This window comes from Schistocerca gregaria, chromosome 4 (genome assembly GCF_023897955.1).
Source record: "Schistocerca gregaria isolate iqSchGreg1 chromosome 4, iqSchGreg1.2, whole genome shotgun sequence".
Lineage (NCBI taxonomy): Eukaryota > Metazoa > Arthropoda > Insecta > Orthoptera > Acrididae > Schistocerca > Schistocerca gregaria.
The window spans coordinates 598,969,315-598,987,981 of NC_064923.1; the positions used below are offsets into that span (position 1 = coordinate 598,969,315).

General features: G+C 42.7%; 1 protein-coding gene across 4 annotated transcripts in view; it reads right to left on the reverse strand.

The window, feature by feature from the left end:
- LOC126267039 (uncharacterized) overlaps positions 1–18,310 on the reverse strand; it is a 116,861-nt gene extending 98,551 nt beyond the window's left edge. The window contains exons 1-2 of one of the 4 annotated variants that reach the window (XM_049971840.1): positions 18,153–18,304; positions 17,960–18,037 (exon numbers count right to left, since the gene is read on the reverse strand). Coding sequence is in view for 1 of the 4 variants with exons in the window: in XM_049971845.1 (XP_049827802.1) it covers positions 2,762–2,798 (37 nt within the window). In the remaining 3 variants the exon portion in view is untranslated. Of the gene's footprint in view, positions 1–2,761; positions 2,824–17,959 lie in introns of all 4 variants that reach the window. The other 3 variants (XM_049971845.1, XM_049971846.1, XM_049971841.1) reach the window with 3 other exon arrangements.
- Positions 18,311–18,667: the final 357 nt, after the last annotated feature.

An 18,667-nucleotide genomic window follows, 5' to 3' on the forward strand; every position in this document is an offset into this window, starting at 1 on the left:
CTTGATATTCATACACGTGGTTCTCTTCTCTCCAAAGGTCTCTTTAATTTTCCTGTAGGCAATATCTATCTTACCCCTAGTGAGATAAGCCTCTACATCCTTACATTTGTCCTCTAGCCATCCCTGCTTAGCCATTTTGCACTTCCTGTCGATCTCATTTTTGTGACGTTTGTATTCCTTTTTGCCTGCTTCATTTACTGCATATTTATATTTTCTCCTTTCATAATTAAATTCAATATTTCTTCTGTTACCCAAGGATTTCTACTAGCCCTCATCTTTTTACCTACTTGATCCTCTGCTGTCTTCACTACTTCATCCCTCAAAGCTACCCATTCTTCTTCTACTGTATTTCTTTCCCCCACTCCTGTCAATTATTCCCTTATGCTCTCCCTGAAACTCAGTACAACCTCTGGTTTAGTCAGTTTATCCAGGTCCCATCTCCTTAAGTTCACACTTTTTGCAATTTCTTCAGTTCATAACCAATAGATTGTGGTCAGAGTCCACATCTGCCCCTGGAAATGTCCTACAATTTAAAACCAAGTTCCTAAATCTCTGTCTTACCATTATATAATCTATCTGATACCTTTTAGTATCTCCAGGATTCTTCCATGTATACAACCTTATTTTATGATTCCTGAACCAAGTGTTAGCTGTGATGAAGTTATGCTCTGTGCAAAATTCTAACAGACAGTTTCCTCTTTCATTTCTCTCCCCCAATCCATATTCACCTACTATGTTTCCTTCTCTCCCTTTTCCTACTCTCAAATTCCAGTCACCCATGATTATTAAATTTTCGTCTCCCTTCACTATCTGAATAATTTCTTTTATCTCATCATACAGTTCATCAATTTCTTCATCATCTGCATATAAACTTGAACTACTGTAGTAGGCATGGGCTTCATGTCTGTCTTGGACACTATAATACGTTCACTATGCTGATTGTAGCAGCTTACCCGCATTCCTATTTTTTTTATTCATTATTAAACCTACTCCTGCATTACCCCTATTTGATTTTGTATTTATAACCCTGTATTCACCTGACCAGAAGTCTTGTCCCTGCTGCCACCGAACTTCACTAATTCTCACTATATCTAACTTTAACCTATCCATTGCCCTTTTTAAATTCTGTAACCTACCTGCCCGATTGACCCGATTGAGGGATCTGACATTCCATGCTCTGATTCGTAGAACGCCAGTTTTCTTTCTCCTGATAATGACGTCCTCTTGAGTAGTCCCCGCCCGGAGATCTGAATGGGAGACTATTTTACCTCCGGAATATTTTACCCAAGAGGAGGCCATCATCATTTAACCATACAGTAAAACTGCATGCCCTCGGGAAAAATTACGGCTGTAGTTTCCCCTTGCTTTCAGCCGTTCGCAGTACCAGCACAGCATGGCCGTTTTCGTTATTGTCACAAGGCCAGGTCAGTCAATCATCCAGACTGTTGCTCCTGCAACTACTGAAAAGGCTGCTGCCCCTCTTCAGGATCCACACGTTTGTCTGGCCTGTCAACAGATACCCCTCCGTTGTGGTTGCACCTACAGTACGGCTATCTGTATCGTTGAGGCACGCAAACCTCCCCACCAACGGCAAAGTCCATGGTTCATGGGGGGGGGATTTGTTTCATAACATACATAATCTAAATCGTTTGATTTAGGACAGGAGACACATCATAGTTGTGGTAAAACTTCACCATAAACACAGAACAGCTGGTATTAACAAACAGCATAATAATAATAATAATAATAATAATAATAATAATAATAATAATAATAATAATAAAATACTGTTATATATACAAACAAATCCAACACTTAATTACCTATTGCTCATATTATAATATATTCAATATTCGAGATACACTATTTGAACTGCTCGTTATTCCATATCTAATAACAGATTCAAAATAATTATGATAAGACATTTTTCAGATACTTAAGTCAGTGGAATTTGCTGGAATTTGCATTGCAAATGCAAAACTACAAAATTTATTTGAAAAGAAGTCAATATGTGTATTCCAGCTTAAGTTATTGTGCACATTTACTCCCATGAATTTGGCTGTGTCAACTTCTATCATAAGTTGATTGTTTCATTGTATTTCAAGTTCCACACATTTTGAATGTTTGGTTTTGAAACATATGATATGGGTTTTTGCAATGTTCAGTTTCAACCCATTTAACTGGAACCAGTTTTCTAAGGTATCCAGTGAACTTACAATGCAGCTCGAAATTTTTTGTGCCTCATTTTCTTCAATTAAAACGGAAGTATCATCTGCAAACAGAACTCATGGGTAATTTACGTTTAGGGGCAAGTTATTTATGCAGAATAGAAAAAGGATTGGCCCAAAAATGGAACCTTGAGGCACATCCTGTGATTTAGAATAATGATAATTCACTGCATCTGAGGTGATAGCTACCCTTTGTTTTCTGTTGTGTAAGCATGATGTGTGCCAATTTAAAGGACTGTGCTTGATCCTGTATTTGTCTGTTTGTAGATGAGCAAGTCATCGTTCATAGAGTCAAATGCTTTTGTGAGACCACAGAAGATACTTGCAACTTTACTCCAATGATTCAGTGATTGGCATACCTTTTCAATAAAGTTATTCACTGCAACCAGAGTGTTTTTTTCCCGGGTGAAACATAACTTTTAATAATATCATTTTATACAATAAAATTTTTGACCTGATTTGCAGCTACTTTCTCTAACACTTTTGACGGAACTAGAAGAATAGAAATAGGGTGATAGTTTCTCACATCTTACCTCGATCCTTTATTGAACAGAGGTCTGACTTCGGCATACTTCAAAACATCGGTAAAGCATCCCTGTTCAAAAGATTGGTTGAATATTTTAGTTAGGGGAGGTGCTATTATGTCACATACTGTTTTAATCACTTTAGTGGGTATCCCATCCCATCCAGTATAGTTTTTATTTTTTAATGACAATATAACATTTTCCACATCCTTTATTGTGACTTTTTTAAAATCTGTAAGATACTCAGCTTTTTGGTGGAGTCCACAGGAATTTACTTTACCCTGATACTCTGCTGCATCAACATCTCACTTTGCCACATTTATGAAGAATTCATGTCAACACTCTGATATTTGAGCTGGGTTTACAGTAAAGCTATCGTCTACTTTCATCCTAAGTTTTTCATTCCTACTAATTCTTACACCTAACTCTGATTTGACAACAGACCACTGTTGTTGTTGTTGTGGTATTCAGTCCTGAGACAGGTTTGATGCAGCTCTCCATGCTACTCTATCTTGTGCCAGCTTCTTCATCTCCCAGTACCTACTGCAACCTACATCCTTCTGAATCTTCTTAGTGTATTCATCTCTTGGTCACCCTCTATGATTTTTACCCTCCACGCTGCCCTCCAATGCAAAATTGGTGATCCCTTGATGCCTCATAACATGTCCTACCAACCGATCCCTTCTTCTGCTCAAGTTGTGCCACAAACTTCTCTTCTTCCCAATCCTGTTCAATACTTCCTCATTAGTTATGTGACCCACTCATCTAATCTTCAGCATTCTTCTGTAGCATCACCTTTCGAAAGCTTCTAGTCTCTTCTTGTCCAAACTATTTATCGTCCATGTTTCACTTCCATACATGGCTATACTCCATACAAATACTTTCAGAAACGACTTCCTGTCACTTAAATCTATACTCAATGTTAACAAATTTCTCTTCTTCAGAAACGCATTCCTTGTCATTGCCAGTCTACATTTTATATCCTCTCTACTTCGACCATCATCAGGTATTTTGCTCCCCAAATAGCGAAACTCCTTTACTACTTTAAGTGTCTCATTTCGTAATCTAATTCCCTCAGCATCACTCGACTTAATTCGACTACCTTCCATTATCCTCGTTTTGCTTTTGTTGATGTTCATCTTATACCCTCCTTTCAAGACACTGTCCATTCAGACCACACTGCTCATATTTTACCTTTAAATTGTATAATGAACTTATTGCCATTTGTATGGCTGCTTTCACAACTTTTTTAAATATAGCTTTATAATGATGAACATACTCAATAAAATGTCTGTATTTATTATATTTCTGTTCATTGGGGAATTTCCTTTTCCTGGCACTAGAAATTTTTATATCTTGAGTTATCCATTTAAATTTATTAGTTGTTTCATTACTTGTAGTTCTCAGTGGTAAAGTTAAGTTAAATACTTCAAGGAGGCTACTTAAAAATTGTTAAAGTTACTATTACCCAAAATACAGCTGTTTAAGGCCATTCAATCCATCTTAACTTATTTCTAAATGTAACTGGATTTTTTTCGTTGAAGTTCCTTTACATATGGCTTTTGTTCCATGAAATTTCTTTGTTAATTTCTGGTAGTTCAATGAATAATGCAGAACGGTCAGAGTGTCCTAAATCTATGCATAATTTATAAACATCTACAAATACATAATTTGTTAGAATATTATCAAAACAGGTAGCTGACTGTGCATTTACTCCAGTGGATTGCATCAAGTTTATTTTGAAGCTAAAGTTTTTTTTATTAAATCAGTGAATTTGGACATGTCCATTGCTTTCAATCATGATAATTTATCTTTTTTCTTTTTCTTCACTGAACATTTCAAGCAGGCAATGAAATCCTACCAGAAAAGCTTCAATTTTAGCTTTCTCTGGTACTCTATACACATAGACTACTATGACATTGAGATCCCTCAACTCGATACAGCAGCTTTCAAATATATACTCTTCATTCAAATGATTAAAATCAGTTCATGTTTTTTTATCAGAATAAGTAAGCATGCAAGAGCCTCCATGTGATTTATTGCATCTAAAAAATTACTTTATTCTGTATCTTCTATTTGTTGATCAGTTAAAGACACATTTTTAGGAGACTCAATTTAAGACAAACATATTTAGAATACAGAAAAGTGTCATAAGAGCTATATCTGGTGTTAATTGTACAATATAGTACAGGGATGCATTCAAATAAATTACTCGACAATGCATATATTGATCAATATCCTTTATCATTACCAATATTTCTCTTTTCTCAAAAAATAGTGAAAAGCAGGAATATAACATTAAAAACAACCTCTACAGAGACTAGAAGGGGTTAACATTAGTACAGACAGGTATCAGATACATGGGTATGTATGTAGCCATCCTTCAAACTGCCAGGGCACATTAAATTTTATACAATGCAAATAAGTTTAAGACTTTTGATGTTTAGGTTATTTTATAATTATAATTAGCAATGTAATACAAAGGTCTTTTGAAATGTTACGCTATTTCACCATACAACAATAAAATAAAACAGAAGGTACATTTTCAGTTCTTTATACGTCCTAGAGATCACTTTCTATGGAATCCATGGAATAAGACTTATGTAGTGTAATGTAACATTGCATGTTTAGTCAGGACTGCTTACAAATTAGTGTGGGCTGTGTTTGGTGATCAAAATGACGGATGAACTTTGCAGTCACAAACCACAATCACACACTGCAGCTGTGGTCCGGTTGTCGGATAGACAATGTGTTGAAAAGTACAGGGTGTTTCAAAAATGACCGGAATATTTGAAATGGCAATAAAAACTAAACAAGCAGCGATAGAAATACACCATTTGTTGCAATATGCTTGGGACAACAGTACATTTTCAGGAGGACAAACTTTCGAAATTACAGTAGTTACAATTTTCAACAACAGATGGCGCTGCAAGTGATGTGAAAGATATAGAAGACAACGCAGTCTGTGGGTGCGCCATTCTGTACGTTGTCTTTCTGCTGTAAGCGTGTGCTGTTCACAACGTGCAAGTGTGCTGTGGACAACATGGTTTATTCCTTAGAACAGAGGATTTTTCTGGTGTTGGAATTCCACCGCCTAGAACACAGTGTTGTTGCAACAAGACGAAGTTTTCAACGGAGGTTTAATGTAAACAAAGGACCGAAAAGCGATACAGTAAAGGATCTGTTTGAAAAATTTCAACGGACTGGGAATGTGACGGATGAACGTGCTGGAAAGGTAGGGCGACTGCATACGGCAACCACAGAGGGCAACGCTCAGCTAGTGCAGCAGGTGATCCAACAGCGGCCTCGGGTTTCCGTTCGCCATGTTGCAGCTGCGGTCCAAATGACGCCAACGTCCACGCATCGTCTCATGCGCCAGAGTTTACACCTCTATCCATACAAAATTCAAATGCGGCCACCCCTCAGTGCCGCTACCATTGCTGCACGAGAGACAACCGCTAACGATATAGTGCACAGGATTGATGACGGCGATATGCATGTGGGCAACATTTGGTTTACTGATGAAGCTTATTTTTACCTGGACGGCTTCGTCAATAAACAGAACTGGCGCATATGGGGAACCGAAAAGCCCCATGTTGCAGTCCCATCATCCCTGCATCCTCAAAAAGTACTGGTCTGGGCCGCCATTTCTTCCAAAGGAATCATTGGCCCATTTTTCAGATTCGAAACGATTACTGCATCATGCTATATGGACATTCTTCATGAATTTGTGGCGGTACAAACTGCCTTAGACGACACTGCGAACACCTCGTGGTTTATGCAAGATGGTGCCCGGCCACATCGCACGGCCGACGTCTTTAATTTCCAGAATGAATATTTTGATGATCGTGGGATTGTTTTGGGCTATCCGAAACATACAGGAGGCGGCGTGGATTGGCCTCCCTATTCGCCAGACATGAACCCCTGTGACTTCTTTCTGTGGGGACACTTGAAAGACCAGGTGTACCGCCAGAATCCAGAAACAATTGAACAGCTGAAGCAGTACATCTCATCGGTATGTGAAGCCATTCTGCCAGACACGTTGTCAAAGGTTTCGGGTAATTTCATTCAGAGACTACGCCATATTATTGCTACGCATGGTGGATATGTGGAAAATATCGTACTATAGAGTTTCCCAGACCGCAGCGCCATCTGTTGTTGACAATTGTAACTACTGTAATTTTGAAAGTTTGTCTTCCTGAAAATGTACTGTTGTCCTAGCATATTGCAATAAACGGTGTATTTAAATCGCTGCTCGTTTAGTTTGTATTGCCGTTTCAAATATACCGGTCATTTTTGAAACACCCTGTATGTGTTGTGTTGACAGTGTATGTGGCTTCAGCACTTTTGTTTTTTCAGAGTTTAAGTATGTGATATATTTTATTACATGTTATATGTAAAAATTATTTTGTGTATATTATGTCTGTAGGTCTGTTTCATAATTCACATACTGAAATGTTCCGACATTTTCAGGAACTTGCAGACCTTCGACATTTATCTGAACAGTAACTATAATTACACTGAAAGATGCTTCCCAACTCTGAGGAGGACCATTAAATTTTTAAGAAGTGCAATGAACAAGCCTAGGCTGAACACATTAGCAATTCTGTCCATTTAAAAGTACATCATTCAGACCCTGTGGCGACAGTCGACTGCCAGTAACTTCACTGGCTAAGCGCAGAGTAAACGGTCTTTGGAGACTCGAGCTTCTTCGGCAGTCCCATCTGCAACTTGACTAGTGATACACGTGTCATGAAATTGTGCGTTGTTTTTCTTGTGTTTCTTTAAATATACGAACCATAATAAAAGTGTCTTATCATAATAAGTTGGTGTTTTCGGTGCGTGGTCCATCACTATAGCCATAAAAACCCACATTGGTGACCCCGAGTCGCAAAAACAGGTTGCAGGTGCTTGCTGTGTATCACCAGTTTTGCGCCAATAGACAATGTCGCAGTCTCCAGTTTTTATGGCAGTGCACGACGCCGCGACTGCAGTATGAACATCCGACTGTGAAGCGCAACGCTTCACCCCATGTGCCACTAATACACTGCGAATGTTCATATCTCCCGTGTCTGCCTTGCCTGGCCGGACGACTCTAACCTCTACGGGCATACCACACCGGGCGCTGTACACATCATCGCGGACACCTTCTATGGCATTCTACGGTCGACAGAATGCCCCTTTAGCACAGGACCCTGGAAACCCCGAGTTTCTACCGCACAACAAGGACCACGCGGCTGGCCAGTTTCTGGGTCCACATGCACGGCCGCCGTTTAACGTGCCCCCCTTCGCGCCGGTCGAAGGGACACTCGCGCCAACCACACCAGACCATTTATATGCCTATCCGTCCTGCCGCCCCACGCACCTGCCGTGGTTCCGCCCCATCACTCGGTGCTCAATCGCGATCTTGCGCCTCTGCTCGACATTTCGGCTGCACCGGCAGTTGACCCGCCCGAGCCTGCCGCGCCGTGCTTGTCGTGTGGCTGTACAGATTCTGTGCCTACAAGGACTGGATACCACGTCTCGCCTACACAGCTAACGGACGTTCAGTGCAACACATCGCCTGCCACTGAGGCACATTTCGCACCAGTGAACACCATGCAGAATCCCCGTGCGTTTCGTGCCTCTCCTACTGCCCCGCAAACACTGGCCCCCGGCCATTTTCTGAAGCTGCCGCCGTTACAACCGGACAACCCAGTGACGTGGTTTACCTTGGTGGGCAACATGTTGGACATACACGGTATTGTGGACGACAGCACCCGTTTTGTGTGTTTAGTGAACCACCTGCACGACCACCCTGATCTCATCAGTGACTTATTGCTCAACCCACCTAAGAGCAACAAATATGCCTCTGCTTGCACATTACTTATCGAAAGCCTGTCTCGTCCGCCGGCTGATACTATTCACAACATAATTTATGATGAGACTTTAGGCGACAGAACCCCCTCACAGCTGTGGCGACACTTGCATGCACAGGTTGGTACCGAGATCCTGCCGAACTTAACGCTCTGGGCATTGTGGTTAGTGAAGCTGCCGCAAGAACTACAGTTACATTTGCTTCCACATACCGCAGTGTCACTCGAGGATAAACTACAGCTGGTGGACCAGGCATATACCATTATTTGACACAGCCACCTTCCCCCGCGCAGTACAGTGTCTAACACCGCCGAGGTTGGTAACCCTGTGGGTATACTTCCACCGTCGGGCGGTAGAGGCCGGGTGCGTCCGTATCGCGGACAGCACACGGAACAGCAGCCACCTAGCGCCCAAAACCGGGAACCGCTAGCGGGTCGGCAACAGCCGCTCCCCACCCCAACCGGGCTAGCGCCTGCCCGCCCCGCCTTCCCCCCACCAGACGCTACGGCTGGCGGGACGAGTACAGCCGACTCACGCATATGCTGGTTTCACACCACTTTCAGGGATGCCGCTCGCAACTGCCGTCTGCCCTGCACGTTCCCAAACGCCACACGTGGGCCGCAGTAGGTGCCACGGCCCCGTGGATACAGGCAGGGGCGCCACAGACATTGCATTCTGTCAGATCCCCCACCCCACGAGGACGTCTGTATGCTTTGGATGTAGGTTCGCGCTGGTATTTTCTTATCGATACCAGAGCACACGTTAGTGTCATACCTCCCACATTTTCTGTAAAGGACATGACACCAACCAAACTGTCCCTTCGAGCAGCAAATAAGTTAACACTTTGTGTCGAGGGTTTGGCCAACTTACCTATTGAACTCACACCTGGTAAACAGTTCACTTGGTCCTTCTACGTGGCTGATGTCGAAGATCCAGTATTAGGCATCGACTTCCTTTTCCACTTCGGACTGTCTCCAGATCTTCAGCCAGCCACATTATTGCACCACACCTCGTCCACGCACATTGCATGTTCAGTTGCCTCTTCAGCCCCCCCTCCCCCTCAGCTGCCCGACGACCTGGGCACAGCTCCCATCAAGTGCTCTTCATTGGCAGACAGCCTCACAATTTTCACCGCCCACCTCCAGCCCAAACGCACTGCAGTCGATGATCTCCATGCTCACAATGCCGAACGGAACCTTGCCAGATCATTGGCTACGCAAGCCCTCACCGAGGCACGATGCCTCGTACAACGCCTGCCAATGCCGCCACCACCTGACACCGGAGATGCACCTCTTGGAACTTTGTCGCCACCGAAGCAGACAGATTCCCAGGCACATCAGGTTAGTGACTCTTGTGTGCTACCGATTCCCGTTCACGACAGCCCTCAAATGAGTTCGCCAGCCAAGCTGAACGCTATCACGAATGGCATGACACACACAATTGTTACAACAGATGGGCCTTCAGTGCGCCATAAAGCACGCCGACTGCCACCACATCAACTATGCCTTGATAAAGCCGCAGTGGAGGAACTGCTAAGGACAAGCATTGTTCGTCCATCGCACAGTAACTGGTCCTCCCCCATACATTTAGTTCCCAAAAAGGACGGCACTGTGCACCTCTGCGGCAACTATCGTCACCTCAACATGCGAACGGTACTAGACAATTACCCGACACCTCACATACAAGACTTTGCGCAAGTACTTAGCGGAGCACGCATCTTCAGTGTCTTGGACTGCCGCAAGGCATATTTACGGATACCAATGGAACAGAGTGACATCCCAAAGACAGCAGTAATCACTGTTGGCATGTACGAATTTTGTTACATGCCTTATGGTCTCAAAAACGTGGCCCAAACTTGGCAGTGTTTTATAGACTCACTTCTTTTTAACTGCACATATTGCTACGCATACCTCGATGACATACTAATTTTCTCCCCCTCTGACAGGGAACATGAACTCCACCTGGCCACGATACAGGACTTATTGACACGTAACAGGGTCGAGATCAATAATGACAATTCACAACTCCGCTGCACCGCTGTCACTTTTCTGGGGTACACAGTCTCCTTGGATGGTATATGCCCCCCGCAGGAGCGGGTTGACTGCATTCGTGAGCTACCCCTCCCAGCGTCGTTTCTTGAATTACGCCAGTTTTTAGGAACTGTCAATTTCTACCGTCGTAACTTGCCGATGGCGGCAGCAATTCAAGCCCCTTTGACTGATGCATTGGCCGGGAAACAAACCTCAGGCAGTTGCCGAGTACCATGGTCTGACAACATGGTGAGAGCTTTTGAAGACCTTAAATCAGCATTAGCACGTGGTGTCAATCACACCCATCCTTTGCCAAATGCCTGCATCTCGATTACAGCAGATGCAAGTGACTTTGTAATCGGTGCAGTCCTACAACAGCATGTCAATGACACGACTCAACCACTCCGGTTTTTTTCCAAAAAATTATCTAGAGCTCAATGTAAATGGTCAGCATTCGACAGAGAATTGCTTGCAGTTTATGAAGCTGTAAAATAATTCTGCACAGACATTGAAGGAAGGAATATAACAATTTTCACGGACCACTGCCCCCTCGCAGAGGCTATCCGTAACCCTGCTACTGACCTTCCCCCACATAGGTTCTGGCAAATGGACTTAATTTGCCAATACACAACAGACATCCGTTACATTTGAGGGTCAGAAAATGTGCTGTCTGACTACCTATCACGTATCGCTGCAATTTCATCCCCCATTAATTTTGAGAAATTGGCCCACTTACAGGACAGTGACACCGAATTGCACAACCTCTGACAGGACCCAGATACTTCCCTTCAGATCGTTTCATGCAACCTACCGGGCTCGGCCAAGCCACTGTGGTGTGATACATCCATGGGCACTGCTCGGCCTATTGTTCCCCCTCCGCTGTGTCGCCAAGTGTTCACTACTTTACATAACCTGGCACATCCTGGTACTAAGGCTACTACGCGCCTGGTTACAAAATGCTTTGTGTGGCCAGGTGTGAAGAGGGATTGTCGTACTTGGGCTCGTGCTTGTTTACAGTGCCAGCGCTGCAAAGTCGGCAGGCACACACAACCCAGTCTAGGTAAATTCGACATCCCGAAAGGCCGCTTCAGTCATGTACATGTGGATCTCGTAGGACTATTACCCGTTTTGGATGGTTTCAGGTATATCCTGTCCGGCATTGATTGCGTTACACGTTGGGTGGAGGCAATCCCCCTCCAGGACATCACAGCAGATTCCGTAGCACGCGCATTTGTATCCTCCTGGATAGCTCAATTTGGCTGTCCTACATCCATCACCACCAACCAGGGAAGACAGTTTGAATCCCTGCTGTTTAACAGACTCTGCGTCCTCTGTGGGGTGGATAGATTCCGCACTATGGCTTACCACCCTCAGAGCAATGGACTGGTCGAGCGGTGGTACAGAACGCTGAAAGCGGCACTCATGTGCCACGGTGGTGAGTGGTGCGATGCCCTTCCCTGGCTTATGCTAGGAATACGCACGGCTTACAAGACAGACCTCCAGGCTGCACTCGCAAAGCTCCTGTATGGCGAGACCCTAGTCCATCCCGCAGTGTTCATCAACGACGAAGCAATCGCCGACCTGTCCGACCTCCCCATGCTAGTTGAACGGGTCCGGACACACATAGCTGCAATCCACACGCCTTCTCCACGGCCATATACCTGCCCTCGCGTGTTCAGGCATGTGGCACTGGACTCTTGTAAGTTCGTTATGTTACGGGATGACACAGTCAAACCGGAATTACAGCCACCCTACTCTGGCCCACATAGAGTAGTGGTTCGCACGGACAATACTATGGACATTTTCATCAGTGGTCGCCGGCAGAGTGTGGAGCGTGTGAAACCAGTCTGGACGATCGAAGAGTCTATAACACCCCCCCCCCCCCAAGTTGAGTGTTCTTCCATCAGATGGTGACGACCCCGATCCCACACAGACCACCCACCCTCCTGTGCCCCACCGTGATCATATGTGCACCAAGCCTACACCTGAGGGCAACTCAGCGGTTGGGTACCATGATATTCTACCCTCGTTCCGAACAGGCACTGCGTGTGACAATCCACAACCTCAGGCTCAACCTCATGTTGCGTGTCACTTTACACCGTCCCAAGTGTTGGTACCCAATACCTCCACAGAGTGTGCCAATGTTTCTCCTGAACTACATTACTTTTCGCCCCCCACCCCCCCTAGTGCACCCTACATCCACTGTCGCCGAAATTTGCATCGCAATCGACGCCTCTGAGTGCCAACGCGATGAGCTTTCCTTGCAGCTCCACGAGGGATCCATCTTCGTCCTCTGCATAGGGGACACTTCACGTGGGTCCACACCCACGTCACACAACACCATCCTGCGCACAGTCCCTATCCCAAATGCGGTGGATGGCTGCCATAACTGCAACGTTCAGCACCGACGGGATGCTCAAGATTCACATCCCCCTCTCTGTCGGTACTGCAACGACATCTCCTGTGCCCATCCAGTTCATGCTTGCAGGTCAACCAGTCCACCCCCCTCCCCCCCTCCACTGGATGGCAGACAGTATGGACACTTAGCACACGCTGCTATCAACCAGCGAGCATCTCACAACGCCACTACACAGGAAGACACCAACGTCCTTCCCCCAGTGCTCCGCCCACTCCCGGGGGGGGGGGGGGGGGGGGAGGGGGGGCGGCTCTGTGGCAACAGTTGACTGCAAGTAACTTCACCGGCGAAGCGCAGAGTAAACGGTCTTTGGAGACTCTAGCTTCTTTGGCAGTCCCGTCTGCGACTTGACTAGTGATACACGTGTTGTGAAATTGTGCATTGTTTTTCTTGTGTTTCTGTAAGTATACGAACCGTAATAAAAGTGTCTTACCATAATAAGTTGGAGTTTTCGGTGCGTGGTCTGTCACTATAGCCATAAAAACCCACAAGCCAAATTATTTCATTTGGAATTAAGTTTTATAGCAATATGTATGCGGTTCATATGAACTTCATAAAGATTTTCATATTCATGGGCAGATTTGAATTGTCATGTGAAGCCTCTGTTTTATTAGTCATGAGCCACCACTGACAGCAAATGGGTAACAGAAATACGAAACACTGTACATGCCCTCGCTTAAGAGAAATCTCAAAAGCCTTCTTGCTTGCTTGCTTTATATTGTCTCTGATTTTTTGTACATATGCATTCATACAAATATGAAATCTCATAATGTAGGAAAACTGTTGTAACAAAAGTTTGCAACATTGCACTTGTTATATAGGTTATTATCATTCAGGTCTTTTTTTCTTTTGCTATCGTCCATTGCCTAAAAACTACTAAAATGTGAATATAAAAAGTATTCAAATATAATTTAACATTACTTTTTTGACAGCAAAATAATGTGTACAAATTTCATACAAACTGTACTATCTTGGTTAAGAACACTTCAGGTTCCTGTTATAAAGTGATATTAGGTGACTAACAAAGTTTTCATTGGTGTTGAGTTTTTTTTAGTAAAAAATAGTTTTCTTTGCTCTTTCTCTACACAAAAATTTAGTAAATCCCTCCTTTCTCCCTTTCTGCCTTTACGCCTCATAGACACTAATTCAGACAGGAAAGCAGTTACAGAAGATACAGAAAGAGCAGTTACAGAAGGATAAGAAACAACAAGTTACATGATAATGTCCCAGCCAAAATGCATAGGCAATCACACACACTTTCACAGTTACATTAGGTAAAAATTTATTACCATATCAAGATAACAAAATCACAAGGACTGATAAGAAAAAGTTAAATTTTATGAGAGCATAAGCAAAACAAAAATGGTGATCATCAAATATAGTGAGGGAATACGTAAAATTGTCTTACACTGGCAGGAATCAAACAATATGACATCCAGAGCAGGGGAGGTTTTTGATTTGATTCAAAAATGGCAAGTTGGCCAAGAGGAAAAACAGAAAGCAGACCAGAGCAATGTGGCATCAAGTGATAAAACAAGCTCACTATAAAGGAATGAAAGAGACTGCGTAGTATACAGAAGAAGACCAACCAACCAGTTCTATGTACTTTGTGCAGTCTTAAATCCACTCATTGGAATAAAAAATCAATATCACAATAATGAGTGTAGTTACTGTACTATTTTGCATCATATAACTTCCCTCATCAGCAACCCAAAGCGTCACCTGCTTCTGATAGTGGTACCCAGAAGCTCTACCTTGTATTCTTCCTATGCACAGCTTTTCTTTAATGGCAAACAAGTGATTTTTATTACATTTCTTTTAATTTATTTAAATAGCAAGCTGAGCAGCAAACAAATAGACTTAGTTTGTAACTATCCAGTTTACACAATGTGTATAAGTAACAACATGGTTTTCAGAATCACTGGTGCAAATTTCGCAAGGAGATGTGAAAGGGAGGAGGTTCCATCCCAACTTCTCCTCTGATGACCAACTCCTGTATTTCTCTCATGACCAATCTCACCACCTCAACAACCATAAATCCAGTGGTTTTTTGTATTCCTTGACCTGGAGATACCCAATAACTCTGTATGACATTCTGGTCTCATTTGCACTCTCCAGATGTAAGAACAACCCATGTCTGCCTTATTGCATCCTTCATATTTAATCCTCCATTCTTTGGCGCTATTAACTATTAGATCAATTCCCATACTTTCCACCCCACTGTAGCCATGCCCTACGGCTTCAACCTCTCTTCTCTCATTCATATCCTCTACAGTGCTGAGATAACCGAAGAACCTCCTCCTGTTGACCTACCTCAATGTGCTTATGACATTGCTTTCCTAGCCCTCTAACTGTAGGCAGAAGGAGTTCTAACAATCCTTCTAAATCCATCATAATCATTTTACCTCCTGGTGTAACCAATAGCTCTTCAAGATAAACATTTCCAAAACCCAGGTAATATTTATAGGGTGAACTATCTGTACTTGACTACTACCTCAAGATCTATGATGATCCTATCCAATTAACCAACATACTAAAACATCTGGGAGTAACATTTGACTCGCAACTGACACAGAAATCCCACCTGATAATTATTGAACTGAACGCATAAATAAACCAAAACTAAATAGACAGATTTGGGAATAACACTCCTCCACTAGCCTTCACACCTACAAACCTTCATCCAACCTATCCTCTCATATGTAAACAATGCATGGATATCTTCTCTATCTAGGCTTTACTAGTACCTCCAAATTCTTGAATGCCGCCGGCCGCGGTGGTCTCGCGGTTCTGGGCGCGCAGTCCAGAACCGTGCGACTGCTACGGTCGCAGGCTCGAATCCTGCCTCGGGCATGGATGTGTGTGATGTCCTTAGGTTAGTTAGGTTTAAGTAGTTCTAAGTTCTAGGGGACTAATGACCACAGCAGTTGAGTCCCATAGTGCTTAGAGCCATTTGAACCATCTTGAATGCCACGCATGCTGCCTCATTTTCCACATCCACTTGCCTTTCCCCATATGGATCTCTTACCATCTCATCAAATTCCCACCTCTCCTCGCTCACATGAATACCTCCAAGTCTATATGATACTCATATGCGACTCCAATAATCCTATTGTCTGCTCTCTAATTTCCAATCCTGATATGCTGCTGCACCTGCATCGACACATTCCACTAACCCTATCCTTACACACATTTCACATCACTGCCCAACAAACTTTCACCATCTCCCTCCCACACAATGAAATCTGTCCTGACATTTATCCATCCTACAAACTATAATCCCAACCCACCTATCCTATATCAGGGTTCCCCCTTCCCTCCTAATCTTTCCCTTACCATTTCTCTCCAATCTTCCCCTCCCCTTTACCTTCCCCTCCACATCTTTCTCTATATCCTTTTTCCTTCATATTATGGCCCTACTCACGTCCCAAACTACTACTACCTACCTGTCTCCCCACAGCTACTCCAACTCTTTCTCCACCGTTACTACCTGTCAGTCAATTAACCACTCTTTAATTGCCATTGACCATTTATATTTTGGACAGGCTTTTAAGACCTCTATACTTACACCCAAATCCTCCTGTCCTACGAAACACCTGACTTCTTCCTCTCCAAGGATATATCCTTTTTTCCCTGGGCAAGTTCTTCAGCTTTAGTGCAAATGTAGTGCTATATTTTTAAGATCATGTTTTTATAACGTGCTTGAGATGTATTCTTATTGTTTTTATTTTACCTTTGAGCTTAAATGAAAATCAAGGTTCTTTTTAATATAAAAATTTCAAAATCACCTCCCACAAATGTTAGGAAGATGTGCAATTTCTTGTTTTTCGTCTTATGTAAGTATAAATCCTTTGCTGAAGAGCTGGTTGGTTGCACCTCTGGCAGCCCCTCCCTGCCCATATGGGGTGAAGGGGTTGAAAAACTAAAGAAAACACGAAAAACGAATACATCGCAGGAAAATGTGAATAAAACGAGGATATACAAAATAGCATTCTTCCGCATGTTATGATCTCTGTCTTCTGAACGTTTAGAATGCATGAAACAACTCTGTGCGTCTTTAAAGTCTCAAAATACACAGTTGCGGAAGCACTGAGAATCTTGTACTACGTTTTTCAGAAATTCCTTTTATCACTGATGGGTATCAATTTAACGTCATTTAAAGTAATACAGTTTGTTCCAAAAATCTGACTAGGGGCAGAGGATAACAGTACTGCAAAAGCGTCGATATTCTGAATCACCGGCACTTAGATCCAAGTACAGTCATAAATATATGCTCTGGTAGAATTTTAATTCAATCTAAGTTTAACAATAAAATAAAAATTTATTTGTGCGGTTAAGTTTACCTCCGCAGATTGTAAGTTATTCCTGACCTGAATATATGTTTGCATGTACAGTATACACAAACGATAGAAAAATATTCAAACTTAATATTCTTCATTCGAAAATAATTTGTATGTGACTTGCAGTTATCGATATATTAGAATAATAAAAAGTTCTTTAAAAAAATCGTGCTTGTGTCATCAGCGCTATATCAGTGACGCACCTACAAATATTTCCCTTGGCCCAATGTTTGAAATTGTGCCCGTAAAAATTTCGCCTTCAACAGGTGGAAAGAGGACCCGACATCTGAAGTTTGTGGTGGAAGTATGCATATGTTTTGAATTTGTACGTGAAATGCTGCTTAATGAACCATTACTAAAATAGCGGTTAGCGATACGGACAAACTCAACGTCACGTGCTTATTAGTACAAGACATCATAAAATACATTTCCTGGGAATCTAAGACAACTCGAAATGATACTATCAGCGTTAACTAAATTGTGTTTTTACCTTAATTAACTTAAAAGGTTTATTTTGGCAATTTCTAAAAATCACAAATTTACATGAAAAAGATTCCAAGCTTACCTTGGTCTTAGCCATTGTTGGTCTTAATGTGAAACGAAGCATGGTATACAGATTACTGACGATAGTTGTAACTGCACACTATGGGAAGAAAATGAGCCAAGTAATTTTGATCCATTTTTGAGTCAAAACTTCCCGCAACTATACATGCAGTTCAGTCAATGACTTCACTGACACAGAGATTACAAAGACCTACTGATCTGTCGAATTATTCCATGTGTATTGAGCGTATCGCTTCTTTTACTCCAAGAGAGAAAGCAAGTGGAAAGCAATAACAGTTATTACTCCCCCAGCGACGAGTTTTCTCTCTCGTAACATGTTATCTCGCCATTACAGACGTCCAAATTCAAGTGTAACAATTCAGACAGAATAAACTTCTTGGTTTGGAATAATTGATGATTGTGTTAAAAAATCGTTAGCTAAAACGGTTGGAGAAGAAATGAAGAGGCAAAGTCGTTGTAGTGCAGTGAAAACTTGATTCCTTTTGTTCCCCTTCTTTTTTTGCATTAGTAGCGAGTGAATTTTGATATTTCTTCAATGGACTAAATTTTCCATCGTATTCCGGTGACTTGTCCTTATTTCAAGAAAATAAACTGCCTGGCAAAAATAGTGAAACACCCAGAAGATATAGCCACATACACATACACGCCATCGGCGAGTACCAGGATGCAAATGCTGGATAGGCATACTCGACATCGAGGTTCGGTCAAC